We start from the raw sequence: 17880 nt of genomic DNA, 5'->3' as shown, positions 1-17880 counted from the left end.
AAAAAAATATATATATATATATATATATCGTTGGCGCTCTATAGTTCAGAAAATCCCCGAAACAAGGTCGCGGAGGATGGCCCGGCGTCCAGAACAATAGCATTACAACATTTTTTTTTTAAAAACAGTATTTAGAAAATAAAACATTAACATGGTTTAAAATTTTTAGAATAATTCTTCTTTGTCATCCGAGCATATATGAGGATCGGAAGATATCTGGAGCGCCTTGTGACATTTCTCGCCGGCCGGCCGACGTTCGATCGCACCAGCGGACCACCGCTTCTCAAGCCCCTTTCAGGTTTTTTTGGCTTTAAGTCTTTATTTTCGTTACTTTCCAACTGCAACCAGCTCACCCTTGTCTGAATTGCTCTTTGTCTTTTTCTGCAGAGTTGTTTCCTGTCTCTGCTGTCTTTTTTGCTCCCCATACCCTCCCCCTCTGACAAAGTTGCTTGCTCTTAAGTTGTGTTTAAAAGGTTTCTGGCCGGGAAAATTCATAATCAGATGCTACGATGTTGTCAAGGCGTCTAAAAAAAAAACTATTGTATCTTTAAGTCTTATGTCAACTGGCTGAAGAATCCTGCGAATGAGTCTACGCTCGCGACGAACAGTGAACCGCTGACCTAACGTGTTTAGCGTGAAATTCCGGTCGCGACTTTTGCCACATTACCAAAATGATGCCTGGCCAAGCGGCGCGTCTTGATTTGGCTGTCGAACGTTAATGAAATCAAAACACGGGTCATGGGACACAATGACAATAATCCGCCCGGCGTGATGCACAAATCCAGGAATTAGGCGTTTTGCTCTTTTCGGGGTTCGTCCGCCGAATTCCTGACATTTGTATCACTTCCGCTCGTCATGTCGCGCTTGTGCGACTGGTTTGTTTTGTTTGACGCTCGCATTGTCTCGGCATCAGATTAGCGTCACCTGAAAGCAACGCCTTAGACCGCTCCGCCATCCTGGCAACTGGTAATGCTCTCTTGAATGTGTTTGCTTTGTTCTTGCTTGGTACTTTCAATGGGCTCTGTCTGAGGTGGGATTAGAACCCACGCCGCCAAGTGGAATCAAAAATTTGTTTTTATTTTAATTTTCACGTACTGCACGGTGCCCTTTTGACGAATCCGACTGAAAATGAGTCAGAAAAGATTCAAGACAATGATCTTACTCTCTGCCGAATTTTGTGACGTTTTGGCAAAAGGCGTGGCTATTAAGGTGCTGAAAAGTCCGATTGTACTCTGTGGCAACAAAAGCTCCGGCAACATGACTCAGATGATCCTATCTTCTCGAAGTTGTACACATTTGAGGATACTTCAGCCCTGAAGACATCTACCAACTTATTTTACATCGTAGTAGTAGCGCCACCAACTGGTAAAAGCTAATACAAGTTATTTTCTTGGATGTTTTTCTCCGTGCATTTGAGGATATTCAGGCCCTGAAGACGGCTGCCAACTTATTTTTGATCGCAGTGGTAGCGCCACCAACTGGTTAAAACAAATACAAATTATTTTCGTTTATTTTTTTCTCCGGGCAGGTTAACAAAATCTACCTTACATTTGCTCGGATGAGTGTTTAGGCCTTGAGGATGTCACAATACGAAAGTCTTTCGCCTTCTTCAGAGTGTCACATGATGGTGTCTTGTGGCCCGTCTTTATCAGCTGATGTTCCATGAGGGCGTGACTTACCTGTCACAAGAATGAAGGCAAGTCACGCCCCCCGCTGTCCGTTCACTCCGCCAAAATGCTGCTCCAGGTGGTAGAGAGGATGAAGGCTCCCTTGTCTCTGTTCATGGTTTTTATGCCTCGCTTGCAGATCTCAATGGCCTCTCTGATCCAGCGCTGTTGTTTGTTCTCTTCGGTGCGGATGACCCTGCCCTTCTCCCGGTCCATGATGTGGTTTTCCCTTTTGCAGTGGTCAGTGATTGCTGATTTGTAATGTTCATGTTGTGCTTGTTCTTTGACTGCTCTGATTTTTCATTTTTTTGACAGGTAAGTCACACCCTCATGGAACATCAGCTGATAAAGACGGGTCTCAAGACACCATCATGCGACACTCTGAAGAAGGCGAAAGACTCGCCGAAACATGTCAGGTAAAAAATTAACCTAAAACATAATTGTCTGCTTTTAATGAATCAGTCAAATATCAATAATAAGAAGACAAAATGAACCTAATACAAATAAATGAATGCTTAATAACTCCCCTGCACATGCTCCTAAAAATCCAAACCTTCACCTGTAAATAAAACGTCCCGACCTGAAGACATCTTAATGTTATTATTTTGTTATACACACAGTGCCGCCAAGTGGAATCAAAAATTTGTTTTTATTTTAATTTTCACGTACTGCACGGTGCCCTTTTGACGAATCCGACTGAAAATTAGTCAGAAAAGACTCAAGACAATGATCTTACTCTCTGCCGAATTTTGTGACGTTTTGGCAAAAGGCGTGGCTATTAAGGTGCTGAAAAGTCCGATTGTACTCTGTGGCAACAAAAGCTCCGGCAACATGACTCAGATGATCCTATCTTCTCGAAGTTGTACACATTTGAGGATACTTCAGCCCTGAAGACATCTACCAACTTATTTTACATCGTAGTAGTAGCGCCACCAACTGGTAAAAGCTAATACAAGTTATTTTCTTGGATGTTTTTCTCCGTGCAACTCAACAAGGTCGCCCTCATATATGCTCGGATGACTGTTTCGGCCATGAGGATGTCACAATACGAAATTCGTGATTTTTCGTGAAAAGTTGTGAGAGTGGCATTGCACTGTTCGGCAATAAAACAAAGCTGATTATGAGGTTCTAAATATGAACGACAACTCGTAAAACTTTACACACACAAGTTGTTGGTTTTGCCGCACTAACCAATTTTGTTAGGCTTTCAAGAGATATTTTTTTAAATTGACATAAGGTTATCGGACAGTTATCAGCCCTAATGTCCCTATTAACACCATTTATCGCGGAATTCGACGGAATTTTAAGAACAGTGTCTTTAATCTCATCACGAATACACTCAATCTTCTGAGTAAAGAATTGCTTCATAGTGATTATTGTGTATTGCTTGACGGCTTCCCAATAAACATCCTGTCAATCAATTCCTCCTGAGTCTGCGATTAAGGATCCGTCAGTTTACATGCAAACCCATTATATAAGTTCCAATGTTAACGTCAATTAACTGTCCCTTTAAATATATACAGTATTCAAAATCAATTGTTATCATGGGGTAATGTCCTTTCTGAAGTTTAAATATGTGCACTGACCCCAAAGAGCGGCGAAGGCTTTTGATTGCGTGGCCCGAACTTTATGGCTGTTGCCGTTGTATATCCACATCCAATATGGCTGCGATCATGCGGGGAGAGAAAGAAGAGTTTAGGATAAGAAGCTTATTGTGAATATTGACCTACTATCTGTGGAGAAAAAAATGAAGGGGGGGGGCAGGAGGGGGATAAAGAAGTGAGGTAGGAAGGCAGGGTGGAAGAAAGAATCAAAAACCTTGAGCGTTGTATAATCCCAAAAAAATGGGAGAGTAACGGAGGACAGATAAGAAGAGCTTTGCTTCCACTAAAAGAGAGATGCGATGATGAGACAAAAGGAGATAGCGTTGGAACGCGGCCATCGACACATCGAGGAAAACAATGGCGCCATTGCTGAGGCCACATTCGAAGCCGGGATAATACCGGCTACGCGTTCCGGAACTCCATCAAAGACATCAAATTGTCTTTTATTGGAGGGATGCACACCCCTAGGTGGAAATTTACATTGGAAACGTTTGGTTTAGCTGTTAGGAAAAACATTTTACATTCAACTAGTCAACTGTTTAACGGAACCCTTTTAGCGTTTTGCAGACAGATGGAGGAGGCTGGCGTTTGCATTTGTTCGAGGAGGTCCGATGTTTTTGGCGTAGTCGGGCATGATCTCGAAGAATTCTCTCTCATCTGCTATCTAGCAAAGGTGGAAAAATTAATCACACTCGGTACTTAAGTGGAAGTATGGATACTTTTGTTAAAAAAAATGGAGTACTCAAAAGTAAAAAGTAGAAATGAACATTTCAAAAATGTCATGTTCACTTAAATAATTGAAAAACAAACCGGACAAGATGCCGTGCAGTATGTTACGGAAGTGGTCACTTTCAGGATGGCCGCCGAGGAAGGTGTCTGAAGTTGAAACAGAATCTAGACAGTTTTGGTTGTAACCAAGGCAGTGCCACCCAGTTCTGTGGCAGGAAGTGGGAGTCGGTGCTCTCTCATTGCATTGCAAACCGGAAACCCTCCAACCTCCTCAGCGTGGTCTGTTTCCCCTCCGCCCTCTGCATTCTGACATTTTGGGGCCCCCCTGCAATTGGCAAATCCCTCCTCCCACAAATGAAGTTGACCGCAACTACGCAGCTGATCAAAGCTGAAACACTCATCCGAGCAAATATAAGGTAGATTTTGTTAACCTGCCCGGAGAAAAACATCAACGAAAATAATTTGTATTTGTTTTAACCAGTTGGTGGCGCTACCACTGCTTAACTGCCACGCACGCTGCTAAACTATCAAATAAATGCAATTCAAAGACAATGCTGCACAAAAGTAACGTGCCTTATAACGCGGTGCGCCTTTGACAGCCCGACTTATTTATTTTTTTAGTTACCGTAATTTTCGCACCAAAAGATGCTGCAAAGACGAGTCGCACACACACACACCTACAAAACTTTTGCACATGAGCCGAACCGCCTCCAAATCAACGCTGGGAAATCGAGCGGTCTAAGGCGTTGCGTTGGGCACCAAATGATGACAAACTAAACATATCCGATATTCTGAGGCTCGTTGCGACCCTCGTGAGGAGAAACAGCTCATGAACAAAACGCAGCTCGTAAGGCCTCATGCAGAGTACCAGCTGAAAGAAAAAGAGAGTGGATATGTCATACTTGCTATGATCATCTCAAAGACGGTAAAATGCAGTGGTAGCGACACTCTGAAGAAGGCGATTGAGCGGGGACAGCCCGGGTTTGAGATAAACAATTGCCTCCTGGGGAGACTGCGACCTGAACGCAACGCATTTGAAGCATGATGCTTATTTGCTTGGTACTTTCAATGGGCTCTGTCTGAGACGGGATTCGAACCCACGCCTCCTGGGGAGACTGCGACCTGGGTCTGCTACTGCTGCAAGGCTTTTTTACAGGTAGTATGTAACTCTGCCCGTGTTATCGCCCAATAAAAGCACAGAGGAGGTACAAACAAACGGAGATAGTCAAGCGTATATGAAGGTTGAATACAAATGATTGCTGAATTGAAATTTATTTAGCTTTACAACACAAAACATGCAAATGCTTTTGTTCACTTTCGTTTAAAATTAAATGTATTTTAGGACTCATTGTGCCCCCCCCCCTCCCAATCAAAAAGTTTGCCCATCCCTGGCATAGTGGATGGGCCGAGGAGTTTAAAAGGCACACATCATGCATTTTTCAGTCAGTTTTAGCCAGGGCTTGGTATGGGGAAGACCAGCTGGTTTACATGTAATCATTAAATTTTCCCAAGTTTTATTTAAGTTAATTGGACAAAACAAAAAAACGCAATATTCTTCACATGGCTTTCGGTTTGAAAAATAATCACTCCAAGACAGTGCGAGATAAATTAATTTAATAATTTTAGTGTTTTTAGTGTAACATGAATTGAACCAAGTGGACGTTTGTTTTCACGGCAGGTCGCACGGTTGGATGGCGTGCCGCCGGTCGTACGCGGTGTCGTCGCTCTCCTCGCCATCGCTGGGTTCGCCCAGAACACGCTCCCGTTCTCGCTCTTCCTCCTCCTCCGTCTCGCTCTCTCGATGCAGGCGGTCACGGGGGGAGAGCTGGACTACTGGATTGAGAACTGGACTGCCCGGCCAAATTGCAAAGCTTTGGATAACTTTAATTGCCCATAAATTGCAAATCTTTAGAAATGGCATTTAAAAAACATGAAAGTGTCCCCTGGTAGCTAGTTGTTTTTTTTTTTACACTGACACCCGTCTTTATCAGCTGATGTTCCACATCATCCCGCCCTGAGGGGACGACCTATGCTTGGCGTCTAAAAAACTCAAGTTTGTCCTGTTTGAGAATGATACTACGGTGCTGTAATCATGTGAAAATCTTGGAAAATCTTAGACGGAGGTTCCAAGAACCTCTGTCTGCCTATGACTATGTTATACGTTGTCGCCTGGACACAACTGAAACGTACAGTTAACGTTAGCTAGCAGTTAGCATTAGCCCATGTATCCCTTTATTGTCATTGTACTCAAGTGTGCAACAACTTTTACAAGCCACTTAAATACATCAAAATCATTATTTTTTGGGAGGAATCAAATGAAATCATCGTTAAATTTGGGACTCCACAGTCATATATTGCCAGTTTTAGTCAAATTTGCGGAATATTTTACTAATTTTCAGTCGGATTCGTCAAAAGGGCACCGTGCAGTACGTGAAAATTAAAATAAAAACAAATTTTTGATTCCTCAATTAACTTCCCGTCGCGCGCGTGCCCAGCCCCGCTTCGCACCCCAGCCCGACCGACCCAGCCCTTAGAGCCAATCCTTGTCCCGAAGTTACGGACAGCATGAACTCTTGGCCTCCAACCACCTCCAAAAAGTGTTCCTGGGGTGACAACGGAGGCATGGATGAAGACATTGGGAGACTCAAACCGCGATAACCGGGGTATTACTGTATTTAAAAAAAAAAGAAAAACCCTCTCCAAAAACCATTTCAAACAAATGTCATTCGCAAATAACGTCAAAATCCAACGACTCTGTTGGCGCCGAATGACGTCCGTCTCCTCCACAATTGTACCGAAATCAAGGTTGGGAATTTAAAAACCAAATTATATGCGTGGCAGAGAGTAAGATCATTGTCTTGAGTCTTTTCTGACTAATTTTCAGTCGGAAGATCGGGGAGCCGGGTCAGAAATTCCATGCCAAGGGGCAGCAAGTATAACGAAAACAACAAGTAGTTGTTTTTCTTTGCTCTTCAACATGAATTTATATCCTGTCCTTATATCATTGGTATGTTGGTGGAGAGCACAAAACACGTTTTTCACGTGAGAATTCCAGGCTGTTGTGGTCCTGAAATGTCTTTTAGAGTCGGAGTAATGTTCTAGAATGTTCTCGTTATCGCTTCCAATTGTTGTGTGCTGTGTTCTAGAATGAATTGTAAGATATTTTTTAGACCCGCGAAGCACTGAAGCCGCGAAAGGTGAACCGCGAAGTAGCGGGGTATTCATACTGCAGCAATACAATTTCTTTATTTCTGTAATTTACAGGGCGTGCATCTCGAAGTGATGATTCAGGCTGCCAGCGGCATCAAACATAATATAATGAGTATTCAACATTCCTCTCAGAACTCACTTGTTAGCCGTGAGCAAGGGATGGGGCATTGTAGTTTCGCCGAGCGGCACGACGGGGCGCTGGAGCGGTTAGACGGCCGGCGTGCGCCGAAGAAGAGCGTGGGCGAAGAGGAGAGTGGACGAAGAAGAGCACGTTCCCCCGTAAATCCTGTTTAGATGCTTCCTATCCTAGTCATGCTGAAGGTTGCTTTTTCTCAGGGCAATCGTAGGTTTATAAAAAAGACAATAAAAGATGTCCTTTATTAGCCCCCCACTAAGAATTATTCAGGGCCTACACTTCAGCTGTGGTGGTTCAGTGCAATTGCCAATTCCTTATAATTATTATTTCAAATCTAAGAATTTTTTTTTTTTTTTTTTTTTTTAAATAACGAGGTACAGTAATACTGATGAGGTGATTTGTTGTGTAGCTGAATTCTGCCAGGCATGTTGATCATATCATAAAATTGTATTTTGGGTTTGTTTTGAAAATTCACTTAAGGTAGCCAAATGCCTCGTCATCTAATTAGTGACGCGCATGAATGGATGAACTCCAGGTGGTAGAGAGGATGAAGGCTCCCTTGTCTCTGTTCATGGGCAAGATGAATCTTGGCTTGGCATCAAGATGACACACAAACACGCACGCACACACGCGCGCACACTCCATCCTAAGCCACATACATGGATTGCTTTGAATCCAACGAGAGCATGGGGGTAGGTGGGCGTGTCATGTATATTATTAAGCCTGGACGACCGCAGGACCGGATCGGCTATCCTGTCCCTTGCGTGTCCCGTCTTAATGAATCAGTCAAATATCAATAATAAGAAGACAAAATGAACCTAATACACAAGGCGTTGCGTTCAGGTCGCAGTAACCCCAGGAGGCGTGGGTTCGAATCCCACCTCAGACAGAGCCCATTGAAAGTACCAAGCAACCCCGTCCACTGCCCGAAGACTGCTGGGAAAGACTCCAGCACCCCCGTGACAAGCTCTGTAGAAGCCTGTTAATGATCCTGATTTTGAAGTGTGTTGGAGGAGGGAAACATCTAAAACATGCATGATAGCAGCCCTCCCGTCATCCCTCTCAGCGCGGATTACCTACACTTGGAATAATCTATTCGGTTCCAAGCGGCCCCTAAGTTTAACCGAATGGAAGCTCCGATTGCTGGTACTTTCAATGGGCTCTGTCTGAAGCGGGATTCGAACCCACGCCTCCTGAATGCGCTCTGTCTGAGGTGGGATTCGAACCCACGCCTCCTGGGGAGACTGCGACCTGAACGCAACGCCTTAGACCGCTCCGCCATCCTGGCAACTGGTAATGCTCTCTTGACTGTGTTTGAATAAATAAATACATATACCGCAAAGATCCTCAGTTTTTACTGGCACAGGATGTGTGATTTGAACATGATCACATTTAACTCAAGGCATTGTAAATGTTATTATATTTGAAAGCCGTTTTTATTTGTTCTCAATAAGGTGCGACAAATGTAAGTGAAATGATTAGACCTTCAAAGGTGTCTGGCAGTTTATCAATACACAACCCGACCACAAACAAAACACAACAATGCACACCCAAGGAGTTAAGCTGAAATTTTCAAATCAAGCCAGCAGAGGCATGAGACCCACACGAGACAAGGTAGTGTATTTGCGCTCACCTTAGGATCCAGTGGCTCCATCGGATTGGCTGAGCTCGCTGCATGTGGGACATCCTTTGTCCAAATAAGTTTGAAGAGATCTTTGATTTTCTCACGTGGATTCTTGCTAGAAGGACGGCTTCTTTTAATTGGCACCTCCGCGTAAACATGCACAGCCTATTCAAAAATGCAGCTGGAAGAGAAAAAGAGAGGGGGAAAAAAACAAAATTGCCTCGACCTTCAATAAGTGCCATTCAAGTATTTATGCATTGTATCTGAAGCAGCCAAAGCTGGACTTTTAGTGTAGAAAGGCATCCTGAAGCCTGGAAAGTCATTAATTTGATTGTCCAGTATTTCCTTCATGAGATATTGCAACACTTAGAAAAAGTGTACAGCGCCAGCAGACAATGAATTTTCAGCACGAAAAAAAAAACGAAACTTCATTAACAGCTAAACTAAACGTTTCCAATGTAAATTTCCACCTTTATATAGTGTAAAAAGACATCCTGAAGCCTGGGCAGTACTGGACAATCAAATTAATGACTTTCCAGGCTTCAAGATGAAATTTACATTGGAAACGTTTGGTTTAGCTGTTATAACAGTTTGGTTTTTTAGTGCTGAAAATGCATTTTCAGCTCGCACTGTACACATATGACCAGCATCAGTGCAGCGGTAGGTGCGGTCATGCTGGCCGAGTCGCCAGAATTCAGATATGACGGATTTACTGAAGGTCTAAGGCATTGCGTTCAGGTCGCAGTCTCCCCAGGAGGCGTGGGTCTGATCTATTTAATTCGACATTTAATGACTGAAGGAAACAATGAGTTGACTAATGAAAATTCAAACATTTCCGAGAGACCCATAAAATTCAGCCGCGCGACTTTTTCCCCCAGCTTTAACCCAAGTGATGTAAACAAAGATGCTGCTTAGTTGCAGATTTTGTCCATCCCAAGAGCTTCATGTTCTTGTCTATTCTTAGCTTCTCCTGCTGCTGGTGGCCGCCGTGGTTTGGAAGATCAAGCAGAGCTGCTCTGTACACATTTGCTATGTGAGGCATTATCTCATAAGGGAAATACTGGACAATCAAATTAATGACTGCCCACACAAGATTGTCTCAAAGATTAATTTCTGACATTGATTGAATAATTGTTTTTTTTTTTTTAATTAACTATCCTTAAATGCAAATGTGAAAGTGATTGGTTGTCTGTTTTATGTGCTCTGCACTCAACATTTGGATACTTATCTTCCCGTGGGTTCTCCGGTTTCCTCCCACAGCGACCGCGGCGAGGTCCCTATTGTTTTTTGCTCAGGGCCCCTCACTTGGGATATGGGAGAGGTCAAAGGTGCACTAGACGGAGTCTCTAAGCGTGCTGAAAGCATCTGTACAGAGTTATTCGCGGATGCAGATGACCTCTCTGGGCTCTGAACAGAAACTCAAAGCACGGGAGAATGAGTGGGTCCTGCGAATAAAGGCAGGCTAGATGAATTTATGACACCCACTCTCATTTTTCATACTTAACCTTTCGTCAAGAGCACAACAATCTTTATGTAGAGCATTTTGTTACTGATGTTGCTCAGTTTGTGGTAAAAGCGACACAATTTGAACGTTTTTCGCAATGCCGAGTACACAGTCCAAAAAGTATACAGTGTTTAAAAAAAAAAAAATCTTTTAATTGGACAGGAGCCTTAGTGAAGAGGAATTATCCATTAAATATTTAGATAAAAGTGACATTAATTAAATGTTTCATGTATTAAGTAAATATTAAATTAAATAAATCAATGTGTCATTAATTAGTTACATTACCATTATATGTACAAATATTAATTTATAATTACTTCAGAATTAAACAATAGCGACTTCGCAGCGGTCGCTGCTCAGGCCCTAATAATAATAATAATAATATAAATCCACACTTTTCCCTCCTTCGGCCATTGTGGTTTAAAAAAAAGCAAGAATCAACCCTTGTGGGAGTGGGGATAAAAGGGTCCCACTTTCAATTGAATAAATAAATAAATGAAAAATGCCACCTTTCATTACACGACGGCAACTCGTATTTTTGATCGATGGACGTGTACATGCGACAGCAATTTGTTTTTCATTCGAAGGGTTTGGGGGTTGATTGTCTAACTTTACATGCCCTATCTGTTTTTGTATTTTCAATTGTTGCTTTCACATTGTACTGAGCAGCTAGGATGGAGAGAGACATGGACCATTTGCGCTCTAATCTAAGTGTGTGTTTTTACAGTGTGTGTATACTGGCATGTATGCACATCCATCTTATATTTTATCCCGTCTTTATTTCCTACATGTGCGCGCACTCGTGTCCTTGTCGTTCCCAGAGTGCCCCCGCGTGGTTCAAAATCTAGGAAAAAAGTCGCGGGTTATAGTCCGGAAAATACAGTACTTTATTCCAAGGTATTGGACATAATCCATTCCGCGACACTAAATGGAAGCTGAATTTATGCTGCCTGCGTTGAAGTCAAATAAAGACCAAAACAAAGGAAATTTTTAATTCTTTTTCATTTTATATTGAAGAGCTGAGAAGTTGGGAACTAACTATCTTTGTCATTACTTTGATTGTCCAGTATTTTTGTTTGGCAATTATTGTGACTTACGACTTGACCCATTAGGGGTCACGAGCGTGATTTATTCGAGCGTGGGCGAAGAGGAGAGTGGACGAAGAAGAGCACGTTCCCCCGGACACGATCGGTGGGGAAAATTCCCCCGGAGCTCCGCCCTGAAGAAATCTTCTCTTCCCCGCTCCCAAAACTTAGGCGGTGCCAAGCGGCCCCTAAGTTTGCCCAAATGGAAGCTCCGGAGGAGGAGTGCATGCTGTGTGACAGTGAAGCCGAATAGGAGCACCTTCCCCGGGCATTGTATTAATGGGTTCTTAATTTCGGCAGTGCACAAATTTTCATTGTATATACAACCCCCCCCCCCCCCCCCCCCCCCCCACAAAACTCGATGTCTTGTGTTCTTGGTGTTCGGCCAATCGTTGACAGATTTTTCGGTTTGTCATGCAAGCAAAAAAGGCATCCTGAAGCCTGGAAAGTCATTAATTTGATTGTCCAGTATTTCCTACCTCTATTTATGTCTATTTTTATCTCATACCTAGCTTGGAGGTTGAAAAAAAAGTACCCAGCCAATTTGGACCAAATAAGTAGTAGAAAGCTTTCAAATGGAGGGCGTATAACTAAATAGTCATCGAAAAATTTAAAAAAAATAAAAATCTACCAAAGTATTGCAACACAGTATTGGTGAGTGGTTACTTCCCGCCGCAGCGAATTAGACGAGAAGGTTTGTGGGCGCCCCATTGTTTTTGTGGAAATTATTATTATTATTATTATTAGGGCCCGAGCAGCAGATGCCTATCCGATGACAAATGATGGACTACATTCTGGTCACCAGTCAATCACATGATAATTTTGAACGGGGCACTGAGTGGGAGTTGGTCCCATTATAGATGAACAAAAACCACTAAAGTACCGGAAATCATGCCTCCAGACATTCGTGACGTGGATACAATAACTTTGAATATGCAAATTGTGATCGAATATTGGATTTTTATTATGTTCATTTGTCGTGGTGGTTCCAAAAAAAAAAAAAAAAACATTATTACTTTTATTATTATTATTATTATTATTATTAGGGCCTGAGCAGCGCTTTGCCCAACTGAAATATTTTTCCAAGAAACGTCCCATATATCAAACAATCGAGACGCATTTTCAGCTCGCACTGTACACATTTGACTTGCAACAGTGACCACTTGCAATTACATCCATTATCCAAATGTTGGTAGCAAGGTCATAAATGGAAAAACATTCACATGTGATTTTTACTCATGTTTGTGAGGCAGAGAAGAAAGGAATTGACTTTGTAAACCCACAGTGATTTTTTTTTAGTATATAAAAAAAAAAAAAATAACAAAAATGTTTTGCGTAAAAATGAGTGAACGTAGCAAAGGTTCATAAGGAAGAACTGTGCATGTTTTTTAATTGTCTGCAGTTGAGATTCTTCCCTGGTTATTGATTAGCATCCGGGTAATTGGTTATGGATTGGAGGCCAGCGTGCCGTCTAATTGTCCTGGCGTGTCACGTTCATTTCAGCTTTTGGCGTCGGCGTCGACGGGTCTCGGCGGGCCGCTGCGCCATGACGCGCTTCACGCTGCGGCTGCCCGATGAGTACAAGAAGGAAATGCTGCTCTTGTTGAAGCTGGCCGGCCCGGTGGTGAGTCTGTTGAAGCGGCGTGTGGCAGCCTTTTTTTCTTTTTTTTTTTTTTCCTTCCTGAATGCTGTCACAGAATTTGTCAAAATGGACGTTTTAAATGAACGGCTTGAATTGACTGAAGAATGCATAAGGCCCGATGTTCGATGCTAATCTTAGCATTAGCGTTTGTGCTAGCGTTTTGCAATATATTGAAAAATAAAAATCCCTAAATGTTTACGTTTAAAAAATCTAATACATTTGCATTTGTTGAATATTTTGTTATACACACAGCGCCGCCAAGTGGAATCAATTGATGACTACTCGAGATGCTGCAAGGTATACTTCATGAAACAGAAGAATGAAGTTCTTTACAAATTTAAGGAATTTGAGAAAACATTGCGGAAGGGGTCGGGCGGTGGGTCAACGACCCGTGATCGAAGCCGGTCTGGCGGATGTCCGGGAGGCCAGACCAGCGAGTCCTTTCGTGGCCATTCAGGCGGCCGTCCGGGTGGCCGAACCCGCAAGTCCAGTCGTGGCCATTCGGGCGGGCGTCCGGGAGGCCAAACCAGGGAATCCGACTGTGGCCATTCAGGCGGGCGTCCGGGAGGGCCAGATCGCCACATCGAGTGCGCCGCCGAGGCTGAGACGAGAAGCGGCGGCGGGTCGCGGGGCGCAGCCGAGACAGGAACTTGGAGCGGCGACGAGTCGTCGAGCGTTGCTGACACAGGAACGTGGAGCGGCGGCTGGTCGTTGAGCCCCGCCGAGTCAGGAACGTGGAGAGGCGGCTGGTCGTCGAACCCCGCCGAGTCAGGAACGTGGAGCGGCGGCTGGTCGTCGAACCCCGCCGAGACAGGAGCGTGGAGCGGCGGCTGGTCGTCGAGCCCCGCCGAGACAGGAACGTGGAGCGGCGGCTGGTCGTCGAACCCCGCCGACACAGGAACGTGGAGCGGCGGCTGGTCGTCGAGCCCCGCCGAGACAGGAACGCTGAGCGGCGGCTGGTCGTTGAGCCCCGCCGAGACAGGAACGTGGAGCGGCGGCTGGTCCTCGAACCCCGCCGACACAGGAACGGGGCGCGATGGTGGGTCGTCGTGCGTCGCCGAGGCTGAGGCGAGATGCGGCGGCGGACCGTCGTCCATCGCGGGCACCGGAACCGGGAGCGGCGGCTGGTCGTCGAACCCTGCCGAGACAAGAACGTGGAGCGGCGGTAGGTCGTCGTCCACCGCCGAGGCGGGAACCAGGAGCGACCGTGGGTCGTCGTCCGCCGCCGAGGCAGGAACCAGGAGCGACCACGGGTCGTGGCAAGGAACAAGGGAATTACTGTAAATGAAAACAAATGTCTTAACCCGATGTCATGTATACACGCATGAATGTGTGTACACAACAACAAGTTTAAAGATACTGCCAACACATTTGAACATGCGAAACTTCATTAACAGCTAAACTAAACGTTTGGCAAACCTGTGTTTGAGAGACAGCCTTGATCTCTTCTTTTTGTATTTATTTAATTACTCCGACTTTTACCTGCTGGTACGCCGTCCGGTGTGCCCTGTGAAATGAAAGGTGGCATTCTTTATTTATTTATTCATTTATTCATTCATAACTGACAGCCTCGCGCTCCGCTCGTGCCCGGGCGGAAGGACAAAAAGAGACTGGACAAACTAGTGAGGAGGGCCAGCTCTGAATTTTCAGCACTAAAAAAAACGAAACTTCATTAACAGCTAAACTAAACGTTTCCAATGTAAACTGTTCGAAATAACACAACCTGTCAGCAGACAAAAGCTTGCAGTGGCTGACATGATTCGCACCCTTGTTTTCCATCATCGGGCCCGTGGGCGTTATCTAGAGTCACCAAAGGGGGGGCAACCGACGTAGTCCTGCCGGGGGAATGCACTTTAATGAACAATGGTGTCCGACCATGGAAGGCTGTCGGATCCCATGTTAAAATGTACTTTCACTTTAACTGGTGGGGGATTTGCTTTCCAGGCAAGACATGTCCTACATCTTTTGATGAAGTGCCCGATCCTCACCATGGCGCTGGCCAGGTCGTAGGTCATGTGAAAATTTTTTGTTTCCGAAATACTATATGACGGGGGCGGGGCAACAAAAGCTCCGGCAACATGACTCAGATGATCCTATCTTCTCATCCTGGCAGCTGGTAATGCTCTCTTGACAGTGTTTTCTTTTTTCTTGCTTGGTACGTTCAATGGGCTCTGTCAGAGGCGGGATTCGAACCCACGCCTCCTGGGGTTACTGCGACCACCGCAACGGATGTCCGTGCCATCGGCGCCGTGGAGGACTTCGCCCCATGAGCGCCGCCACCACGGAGCCGCCGCTCGCGTCACGGTTCGTTTTATCAACACGCGTCAGGCCTACAAACGGGCGGGCATTACTGCAATTCGTGAAGAAAGTATTCCTACTTTTTTCTCTCCACTATTTGCACTAACACATTGAAAGTACCAAGCAAGAACAACGCAAACACAGTAAAGAGAGCATTACCAGGTGCCAGGATGGTCTCCCATTTGTATAAAACCAACAATATTGTATCTGATCGTTATGCAGGGGGGCTCTCGGTTCTGGTTCCAAGCGCGGAAAGGGTAGTTATGTATGAGAGTACTGAAATGATAGAAAACGACTGATTCCAAAGTTGTAGCTCGCTAATCTAGCGAGACACGTTTAGCGTGGGTTCGAATCCCCATCCGATCAAAAATAAGTTGGCAGCCGTCTTCTCAAGGCCTAAACACTCATCCGAGCAAATATAAGGTAGATTTTGTGAACCTGCCCGGATGGTCGTGACCTCAGTCGCTCCGCAGCATTCCCTCCTGCTTTCACCTTCATATCTTTCCACCCGCTTCTTGGTGTTTTTTCAGCATCTCAGGTGAAGAAACGAGGAAGGCAGCGGATCCAGACATCCTGAAGCCTGGGCAGTCATTAATTTGATTGTCCTGGCAGAGCGGTCTAAGGCGTTGCGTTCAGGTCGCAGTCTCCTGACGGTGCACTTTGTTGATATAGTGAACCCGTAAACGAAAACTGAGTTATTATTTAGCGAATATAAAAGGTTGCCGTTGAATAGTAGGGTTACTGTGCTTATCGATGCTTGTGCCAAAGGTTGTGCAGTCAAAACCAAGTAAAATGGCACCCGACCGTGCGTCATTTAATTGACCAGGGTTGGGCTTTTAACTTCACTTCCTTGATTGCCAACGGGGACATTGAACAATCACTTAAACGTTTTGTTTGTTTGTTTGTTTGTTTTGACTTTCGGCTTAGTCCCTTTTAGTCCGGGGTCACCAAAGCGAGTTATTGTTGAATGTTCGTCGATAATTTAACATTATTTTTTAATGACATTGGAGGATCTCCGAGGAATAATGAATTAGGTTATTTTCACATTTTGCAGGTCAGTTCTGATTGTTTTACCCAATGTGATTTTTTTTTTCATGCCAATGTGAACAATAAAATTCAGTTGTTTTTTTTTTAATTTTTCAAATCCGACTCAAGTCTTCTTTCGTGTGCGGACAAAAATTGGAAACGTTTGGTTTAGCTGTTAATGAAGTTTCGTTTTTTTAGTGTGGCACACCCTTAAATTCCTGGAGCCACATTTAAAAAAAAAAAAAAAAAAGACTTTTCCATCACAGCCTAGTTCCACTCGCTCTGATTCAGTCTTTAACTCGGTTAAGATCCTACGTTTGTGAAAGGGGGATTGTCCATTTCAAGTCTATCTTTTGGACCTAATCAGATACAATAATCTTTGTGTTTTTTTTGCCAACTTTGAAAGGGCGAACCCACGCCTCCTGAGGAGACTGCGACCTGAACGCAGCCGGCTTTAATGTCATCTGACTATTTGCAAACTAAGGAGGCCATCTGAAGACATCATTGGAGTATCAACGTACTCATACGGCATTTCGGAAAAACTGCCACATATAGTTAACGCTGGAGAATATCACCACTTCGAAGTTCTATTCTCTCTCTTTTTTTTTTTAACCGTTGCAACGCCTTAGACCGCTCCGAAGGATTGTATTAGGATAAATGTTGCAATATCTCATGAAGGAAATACTGGACAAGGGATAGAGTAAGATCAATGTCTTGAGTCTTTTCTAGCCAATTTTCAATCGGATTCGTTAAAAGGGCACCGTGCAGTACGTCAAAATGTAAAAAATGATATTGATTGGCGCAAGGTGTATAACAGAATATAAACATATAGATGTCTTCAGGTACCGACTCTTTATGTACATGTGAAGTTTTGGATTTTTAGCAGCATGTGCAGGAGAGTTATTAAGCATTTTGTCCATTGCGGCGAAGGAAATCTTAAGTGAAAACTTTGAAGTCCCGCCCCCGTCATATCGTATTTCGGAAACAAAAGATTTTAGCCCCAGTGTTTGTCCCAGGTCTTAAGATGCTACAGACAGAATTTTAAGGCAATCAGATGAAGCCTTTAGGATCAGGGTGCAAAAGAATGACCCCTGTAAACATGCAAAAAAGGGCAAAAGTCGGACTTTCAAAAATTCATAACTCACTTCCTGTTCATATTAGACGTTAAAATATCAAATTTCTCGCCATGCCCGATGAGACTGCCAAGTTTGGTGAGTTTTTGTGCATGTTTCGGGGGTCAAAAATGCGATCGAACAATCGGAAAAATAATAATAATAATAATTTCTACAAAAACAACAGGGACTTCGCAGCGGTCGCTGCTCAGGCCCTAATAATAATAATAATAATAATAATAA

At 44.0% G+C, this 17880-nt stretch overlaps 1 protein-coding gene across 1 annotated transcript; it reads left to right on the top strand.

Moving 5' to 3' along the window:
- The first annotated feature begins 204 nt into the window (after window positions 1-204).
- Window positions 205-16034, top strand: LOC148316187 (uncharacterized). The gene is made up of 5 exons (XM_088287017.1): window positions 205-298; window positions 1807-1907; window positions 1983-2083; window positions 13063-13183; window positions 13454-16034. Exons 3-5 carry the CDS (start codon window positions 1998-2000, stop codon window positions 14483-14485), a joined length of 1239 nt encoding a protein of 412 aa, XP_088143143.1. The 5' UTR covers window positions 205-298; window positions 1807-1907; window positions 1983-1997; the 3' UTR covers window positions 14486-16034.
- Window positions 16035-17880: the final 1846 nt, after the last annotated feature.

This window comes from Idiotropiscis lumnitzeri, chromosome 22, assembly GCF_059441095.1.
Source record: "Idiotropiscis lumnitzeri isolate Australia: NSW breed Sydney's pygmy pipehorse chromosome 22, RoL_Ilum_1.0, whole genome shotgun sequence".
NCBI lineage: Eukaryota > Metazoa > Chordata > Actinopteri > Syngnathiformes > Syngnathidae > Idiotropiscis > Idiotropiscis lumnitzeri.
This window is presented reverse-complemented; position numbering and strand designations above follow the sequence as displayed.

Bases quoted from the DNA above. Each gene is read 5' to 3' on its own strand.
- LOC148316187 (XM_088287017.1), top strand. From the start codon at position 1,998: ATGGAACATCAGCTGATAAAGACGGGTCTCAAGACACCATCATGCGAC. The intron at 2,084-13,062 runs GTAAAAAATTAA...CGTTCATTTCAG, and splicing joins GACTCGCCGAAACATGTCAG to CTTTTGGCGTCGGCGTCGAC. The intron at 13,184-13,453 runs GTGAGTCTGTTG...TTATACACACAG, and splicing joins TGAAGCTGGCCGGCCCGGTG to CGCCGCCAAGTGGAATCAAT.